The sequence below is a fragment of the Morone saxatilis genome, unplaced genomic scaffold (genome assembly GCF_004916995.1).
Source record: "Morone saxatilis isolate NCDOM2014 unplaced genomic scaffold, NCSU_SB_2.0 Contig16, whole genome shotgun sequence".
NCBI classification, from domain to species: Eukaryota; Metazoa; Chordata; class Actinopteri; family Moronidae; genus Morone; species Morone saxatilis.
Genome location: NW_023339718.1, coordinates 26,128,372 through 26,136,769, shown reverse-complemented (window position 1 = coordinate 26,136,769; position 8,398 = coordinate 26,128,372). Strand labels below are relative to the sequence as shown.

Below are 8,398 nucleotides of genomic sequence, written 5' to 3'. Positions count from 1 at the left end.
CATGTTGAACTACAATGTTTCTACAGGAGACCAGAATGGACAAACCAAACTCTGGCTGTAGATAGGGCCTTTCTTTTTCTTTTCGCAAGTTTTATAACCAACCTAGTTTCTTCTTCACTCATGAAAGGCTAAGCTGTATTCAATTGGTTGGAATTTGAAACTTCACTGCTAGATGCCACTAAATCCTTCACACTGGACCCTTAAAGTGAGGTCAACTGAATTTGAGAAATTTAGCAACCTGGTAATATATCATATATATTATAATCTTAATCCAGTATTTTTATACTGATTAGATTGAACTTTTAGGCCAACAGAAATAAATCATGTGTAAGGAGTTAGTGTTTCCCCACCAGAATTGTATTCCTGGCAGTGTGGTGAAACACCTTTTAAACCTTCATGGTGAGTTTATAGAAAGCAGCTAACAGTAACAGTAATGGTAAACTGAAAAAAAGATCTAGAAAAAGTTCAATTCAAATAATTCATAAATGTATATTTTGGTGTCAGTACTGTGAAATATTTGCACTTATGAGCTCAATAGTTCTTAAATTCTGACTGCATGCTGAGGCCTGGTGAAGAGGTATTTCATCCCTCCCATTTTCCCTGCAGGACTTGAACGCACCGCTGGAGGAAGGTGGGAGTTCTTCTCCTACTTTAAAGAGGGTGTGTCTCTCCGAGAAATAGCCGTCAGTTTGTTGCTCCGCCAAAGTTTTTCCCCTTTCCTTCCTTTCCTTTTTGCGCAGAGTTGGCCGCAGCCCGACTCTTCTCCAAACTTCAGACCCTTCAGGTTATGTCGGAGAGGAGGTGAGAGGGTTTCTACAGGACTCTCTGTGAACGGATTTCCTGCGTTTGTCATAAAACACCAGTGGAGCCAATCGGGGACTTTGAGTTTCATTCATCATGGGGGACGTGATTTCCAGTCACCTGGATGAATCAAAGCGGGAGATAATCACAGGTGAGTAGCGGTTTGTGGAGGTGCGTGCTTGTTTTGGCACATGTGCGTTTTTACGCATCGGTCGCTGACTGAAAGATTCCACGAGTTAAAAGAAATGAGAATGGGAGTCATTTTTACCAAGATGTTAGTGTGACTGTGGCACTTCTTACTGCTCTTTACAGGCTATAGGGGGCTTTTATAAGCTTCTTTAATCACCTGTGCTATCAATATTGATATACTGTTGCTGTGAACGCGAGGTACTGAGGTTTTTAAAACACTGGGCCATGAGTCTGATTCCCCCCCTCCGTTCTGAAGAGACCTGAAAGCAGTCATTAAAAATACATTTAATTAGCATGTTTCCCTGTTTATTTCATCCATCTGTTCTCTGACTCTCTTTGTAAGGTTTTTTACGTTTTAAACAGTTGTATATCCCAGAGTTCCCCCTCTACGACTGCCCAAGAGCTTTTCATTGTTATTTTCTTGTGAGGTCATTTGCTGTATTGCTTCATTTTTATTGGCCTGAGTCTTTATCCTGAGTTCTTCAACTGTGTCACTTTCAGTAGTAGAAGTGTCTGGCACTATGTAACCATCCTCACTCTTTCACTTGTCGAACTAAGATAGAAAAGGAACCCTGAGAAGATAGAGGCTGCACCCTTATCAGCTCTTATAAATGAGCACTCGGCCTTGTTGTTTGGCCTGTCAGAACTTGCTGGGTTATAAGTGAAGTCAGATCTTGAGCAGAGCTGATTGTAGGTACAGTACAGTGTGTGCAGGAGGGAACATGAACTGCTAATCCTCACCGGGTATCAAAGGCAGTGGTCCAGATATGTCAGAACACGTGAACCTCTTTGTAATTGTGACTGATAAGTGTGGAACTAATGGGCTAAAAGCGGCTTGATTCATTTAACACAGGCAGCCAGGCTGTGACCAGCTGATGTTTCAGTTTTAAACTGAATCCTGGATGAATATATCAACAAATAGCTTACTCAACGGATAGTCATGAAATGGGAACTTAATGGTTTGCTGGTGCTATTGTGCCAACCGCACTATATAAACCTAACTAACTTACTTACCTAAACTAAAAGCTTTGAAGTGCTGTTATGTGTGCACTGTACCTGCTGGGAGTGTAGATACAACAACATACACATACAATGCACAGAGAGGAACTGGGGATCAACTGGTGCCCAAAGCTAAATTTTGCCCTGGGGCCTGAGGAGTTGATCTGACCCCGCCCAGGCCCACACACTGTACAATTCTGGATTCAAACTTTTTCAAAACCACATGGGCAAATTATTACATTATCCAATTTTAACAGATGGCTGGTTGGGCTTCCTGGTCTGGACCTTGATTTCTTCATTAAGTGTTAGAAAACATGCAGCTGACTACCTGGCAGGAAAAGTGAAAAAGAGAAAGCTATGTTACACAGGCCAAGCATCATCTTTTGTCTTTATTTTTTTCTTTAATGCCCCGAGTCTCCAATTGAGAGTGAGGCACACGCACATGTATCAGATGTGGAATCCGAGGAATGCATGAAAAAGCATGTCTGTGTGTGTGTCTATGTGGCTGGATGGAAACCTCCTTCAGGCCTTGAGCTCGCACAGCGAGCGCCACGCAGTCTCTGCAGCCAAGACGAGACCAGTGCTTGGCTGGCTTCAAGGGAAGTGCCTGGATTTATCATTAACGCACTCCACACTCACATATTCACTCATTTCACTCATTCCTAAAGTGTTCAGAAGGCGATAAAGCCCTCTGCCAACGATCAGATTGGTAGAATACATTTTCTATGACTCCTTTATCATGTTCATAGATAGCTTCATTACTCAGTGCCATTGTACTGAGGTGATGATTAATGAATGGGCTGCATCTCTCTGTTGTCATCTTGCTGTTAGGAAAGCCTTGCCTTGATTGCTGATAAGAATTACTGTGGGAGTCCCAGAGCCAAGTGAGTCATGTGTAACCAGCCAGCAGCGTGTTCGACTTCCCTCATAACGTCCAGCATGAGGTCAGCTTTGGAGGGAGATGTGGGGGTGTGTGTAGAAATGACTGAGATCACATGGCTAACCTCTCATTTCCTCTTTTGGAAACTGGCATCAGTGCATGGTGTGTCCTCACAGTCTGGATATTGCATTTGCACATAAACATAGCAGCTTGGTTGTTAGAAAAACTGTAACCTGAACATAGTGAATCGTATAAAAAAGGTGGACTGGTAAAATGGTCAAATATTAGAGAATAGTGCATCATTTACATTTAACATTAGTTTAGATTTCAAAAGTACTAAATGAGAAAATAATTAAATATAATAATGAGAAAGTAGTCATCGTTTGACTATAGCTGCAATGAGTAGTCGACAAATTGATTGATAGAAAAATAATGCTGGCTGGTGACCAAAAATTCTTATCACATTATTTTTTAAGATTCTGGCAGTTTCACGGTATATTTGTTTTTTGGGTTGTTCTTTTGCATGACTGGGACTTACAGTGGCTTAGTCTACTGTCATGATTACATAGAATATAGAACATACCATCATGTATACTGAGGGCTTTGATTACTATAGGACTCCGAAAAATGATACAATATATGAAGGAATGCATGAAACTGTTGCAGAATGTAAGCACTTTTTAATTGTTGAAAATGTATTCAAATAGATATTTATGAAATATTCTGTTGCACAAGAAACAAAGGAGTTACAGTTGTTTCATCCATGCAACGGTATGGCAGTCTTACAGTTAATCGCTAAAGCAATTTTTCATGCAAAAATGGCAGAACATGCTGTTTTAAGCCTCTCAAATAAGGAGATTTTCAAATTTTCTCATGTTTATATCAGATTAAATTGTTAATCTGTGGGTTCTGGACTGACAAAACAAGACATTTAAAGACATCGCCTCAGACTTTGAGAAACCGGCAAACATTTGCTCTGAGCAACCGCATTAAGTTTTTTTTTTGTAAAAGCTGACAGGGGACCACAAACATAAGTTAATTGTGTTTTAGGTAAATTATACATTACATTTTCATCTTAATTATGAAACACAATAATACACTACAAATATACAGGAGGCAGTTACTGTCCTTCCAACAGAGTGCAGTACACTGACTAGCTGCTGCTACAACTAGTCAGTGTACTGCAGAAACTAATGTTATTGGTTGGGGATGGTGTGTAAGTTTTAGAGGTACCCACAAAAGGAACAAACAATGTTGCAAGTATATGTGCTCCAGTCATTACAGACGAGGATTTAATTTCTCTTTTCTAATGAAGATCACAACAACACACATCTAATTCCCCACTTTCACACAGAGAGTACCTTTATGTAGTCATACATAGGGCAGGGCAGGCTTGGTCAGTGGCTGAGGGGCCAGGAAACAGGAAATCCTAACACACAGTGTTTTTTTTCTCTGGCTCTGTTAAATCTTCAGTCTCTGAAGTGAGTGGTAGGGGGGCAACAGGCTGGTTCTCTGTGGCCAGCGAGGTGTGGGACTTTCACTTTCGGCACACACCCTGCTGAGCACAGAGAGGCTTGTTACAAACAGGTTCAGATAGTGGAAATACCTGCTGCTCGGACCCCAGAGTGCATACACATACTCTACTGTTGGAGGCAGAACAGGTCTGAAGGTAGAAATGATCTCATGAGGTAAGCTTCAACAGTGTGTTGAGGTTACATCACAGTAAAAGGGGGTAGGGTAGTTAGCTTCATGAAACCTAGCTTGATACCTCAAAATACAAACTAGTTTAACAAATCTTTCAAGTTAACTAAACTAGCCTAACTATTAAGTTGAATTAGCCAGCCATCTGACTCTTCAAGATAATGAAATAAAAAATAAAAAAAGTTTTTTTCCTGCACAGGAAATTTCAGACTGCTGTTAAAAAAAGCTGGATTTAAAAATCAGTTAACATTGTATTTTGACAATATGGTATTGTCTGTGAATGTTGTTACAGCCGGGTAAATGGTGCACAGTTTTTCCTGAATAGGGAATGTAGTGGTGGGCACTGAAGGGCTGTTTGAAGCTGCATTCATTTTTTTTTTTTTTGCACACTTGGGAGAAACAGTTGCTTTTTTTACACACCTAGTAGACACACACATATTTCTGTCGACCTGATGTCCAGTATTCACTCCCCAGTTATGTTTTCATTTCCACTCCTGAGAAGAAGAAAAAAAAGTCTCTTTAGCTGTTAAATTCTCCACTGTGTTCACCAGTGAGTCTCTAACTTTGGTGTTGAGCCGGTAGTGTACAGTGGATTTATCAGAGCTTCTTTTTTTAACTGAAAACAGCTGCCTGCTGGTGCTAGAACCCACAGGATTGGGAATTTGCAGGCAGCAAAACCAAAATAATTTGCTAAACAAGGCTTAAAAAAAAAGTATAGTAGAGCCAAGGCAGACTGGAATGATCATTCCTGGAATATCTAAGTCATCCCAGGTCAATCTCCACACATTCACAACAGACCACGTAACATAAATTACTGCAGAAAACATTCAAAATAGTCAATGAAGTGTTTTCAGTTTGAAGAGATAGTAAACTGCACTTAAGGCATCAAAATGTTTTATTCATGTAGATCATGTTTGATTTGCACCTTGCAAGAGCTCTGACTGGACTTGTGTTTCTTATTATGTAGCTCTGGGTAACAGAAAGGATACATGTATTTACAATGTTATTTCCATGCATCCCCTGCTCTCCTTATTGTTGCTGCCCTTTATTGGTTTTATTCTAACACAATCAACTCAGGAAGAACAGTTGTGATGAGGGTGGTCTGTAGAGGGTCTGTCTGTGTTTGGCATCAGTGCATCTTTTTTTTTTTTTTTGTCTTGCATCACATACTGCACTAACAGTGAACTGAGCCAGGAAAAAGCCGGAGCAGAGCACTGAAGTTTCCCTGTTGGCCAACGTGAACTCTGAAAAACTGCTCCAGAGAGAAACTGAAGTGACCTAAAGCTCCTGCTCTGCCTCTAATTACCTTGGTAAACACGTTTAAATGGAACTAAATCTGCTTTCATTTGGTGCCCCAGATCCTTGCACAAGCATAGCCGCTGCTTCAGCTCTGATGGGAACACAGTCTAAATTTATGAGTCAGACTATGGGTCTATCTCAGTGGAATGTTTTTGTTAAGGCACCGTGGAGAAATGAGGAGGGGGCGGGGGGCATCTCATGTGGGTCTATTAAATAGCAGTCTCTCAAGTGGACTCTATGATCAGATCTCTATGATCAAGATGTGCTGGAACCGTTGAACTGATGTCCGTGATAACTGGAGCTGCCATGTAAATAAAATGCTTTGTTGGTTAGATTAGATTGCCACAGCGATGGAAGACAACACACAGTTATCATCATTAGAGCTGATAGCTGGCCTCAGCACCGCAGAGGCCCCCTGGACAATTAGTCTGGTAGTCGGCTACAGCACAACAAAGAGTCAGCTAGACTCACAGCAGCAGCTCATACCGATCCCTGATATGTTCTTACAACCTCTAAATCTGACACACACTTAATGAAAAAAAGATTTTCTGTATAGAGTTGTGAAATGGGAGAAGTTGCTTTCCCAGAGTTTGTGATATCTTCAGTGTTCCTAAACATGGACACAATGGAGCCTCCTGGATAATATAACAATATAATAGGTTTATGTCATTGACATCAGTTTGAATTGTTTCCACTTTGTTTCTGAGAAGGAATTTTTTGCTAGTTTGCCATGGCATGGTGGTGGAAAGTAGCAATATACAACACATTCCCAACAATCTGGATTATGACCCCAAAAACAGTCTGGAGTCTACCTTTGCCACATTTCACATCTACATGTCATTAGCAAGTCCACCAAAGAGACATTCCCCCTCTAAACTTCTCAGACAGTCCAATTTAAATACAGTTTGGAAGCCCCAAAGGTAAAATTATCCATTATTTGGGGGGGGGGGGTAAAACAAACAAAAAAAACCTTATGTATTGGAACTGATCAGATTGATTTTTTTCGTTCATCTTCCAGTAATCATCTCTCATACCTCAGATTTATCTGGTGACCGTAAGTTTTAGTATCAGCTCACCAATGACTGAAAATGTAAAAAAACTTTTTGAATAGAGCTGTCATTGTGGTCCAGGCTTTAAGTTTAGACCTCCTGAATAGGCCCTACCAGTGCTGCCCAGTACGAAATACCACCCATCCTCATGTTGTTGTGGGTAGGCACTTTGTTGGAGCTTCTCTGTTTTGGCCATGAAATCTGCCTAATCAGGGATGTTCTCAGTCAGGAATTGGATGGTCAGTGGAAATATTGAAAAGTTTGCTGACGTGTACTAACACAGCTAGGACAGTCACAAAAGGGCAGCATCATCATTGAGTGTATCTCCTGCTGTCTTCAATTGTTTGAAATGAATGAGGTCTTTGATTACCCCGCAGCTGTCTGATGCGGTCTGGTTGTCATGTGATCACGCTGAGTGGCTTTTCCAAAAGAAGCATGTCAACCATGGTGTGTTTCAGAGCAACCACTTTGAAGCAGCTGCTGTCAGTCTTCCCAGATGGATGAAACTGAAGATCAGGGTTCAGCTGATGAGGTTGTAAAGAATCCTACTTTTTACAAATATTAGCACTGGTATTTTAAACCAGTAGACTGAATGAACTGTCAGACAGTATGGACAGGGAACAGAGTGAAAGAGCTTTTGAAACAGAGTTTGCACAGTAATAACTAATGGTCTTGAACTCATACAAAATGAAGTCATTTTTGCAGTTCCTCAAATCAGGGTCAGGGAGGAAGGGACAGAAGCTTCCTCGAGAGTAGTCATAATCATCTGGAACTCAGTGCTGTGTGACTAAGATGAGTGTCAAACACGGACAGATAATAGCATTGTCTCTGTCTGTGGCTATTAAATGAGTCAGCCTTGACTCTGTCTTTTGGTCTCCCACCCATGATGCACTCATCCCGCAGGGCCCCATCCCCTCCCACCAAAAAGGAGGAAGTTAAGTGAAGGTTAACTAGGGCTGACCATAATCTGTCCAAATTAGGATTCAAATGCTTCCATTGTTTTTAAAACCTGATTCTGGTCTTCTTGAATGGTGGAGATGAAATGTGGACTGTTATCCACGGCTGGCAACTTTAGCAAAGTGGTTGCTTTGTCTTCCTGCCTCATCAACCCCTTCAGATCACATATTTTTTGCATTCAAACTCTGGACATTGCTGGACAACGATATATATCACAATATATCACATTTTCAGTAAATTCAATGAATACACATTTTGTATAAAATTACCACATAGAAAGACCTAATTCTTCATTGTATACTTGACAAATAAAAGGTACTTACTCACTTTTAATTATTTTTCTCTTTTTTATTTAGAACCTTTGTGTACATTTTCAGATAAACGTGTGGGGTCTGTTTTGAGCACTCGTCTCTACTGTTGTAGCTCTTATCCATAGACTCTGTCCATACGGTTTTACGTGATTCATGTGTAGGTGGTGAGAGTAAGGTGTAAGGGGTTAGTAGTGTTTGAGTCTGTTTTGGAG

General features: G+C 40.7%; 1 protein-coding gene across 1 annotated transcript in view; it reads left to right on the top strand.

Moving 5' to 3' along the window:
• The first annotated feature begins 658 nt into the window (after positions 1-658).
• LOC118326156 (protein Niban 2-like) overlaps positions 659-8,398 on the top strand; it is a 44,238-nt gene continuing 36,498 nt past the window's right edge. The window contains 1 exon segment of the mRNA XM_035659082.1: positions 659-952. Coding sequence (XP_035514975.1) covers positions 898-952 — 55 coding nt within the window. The 5' untranslated portion in view covers positions 659-897.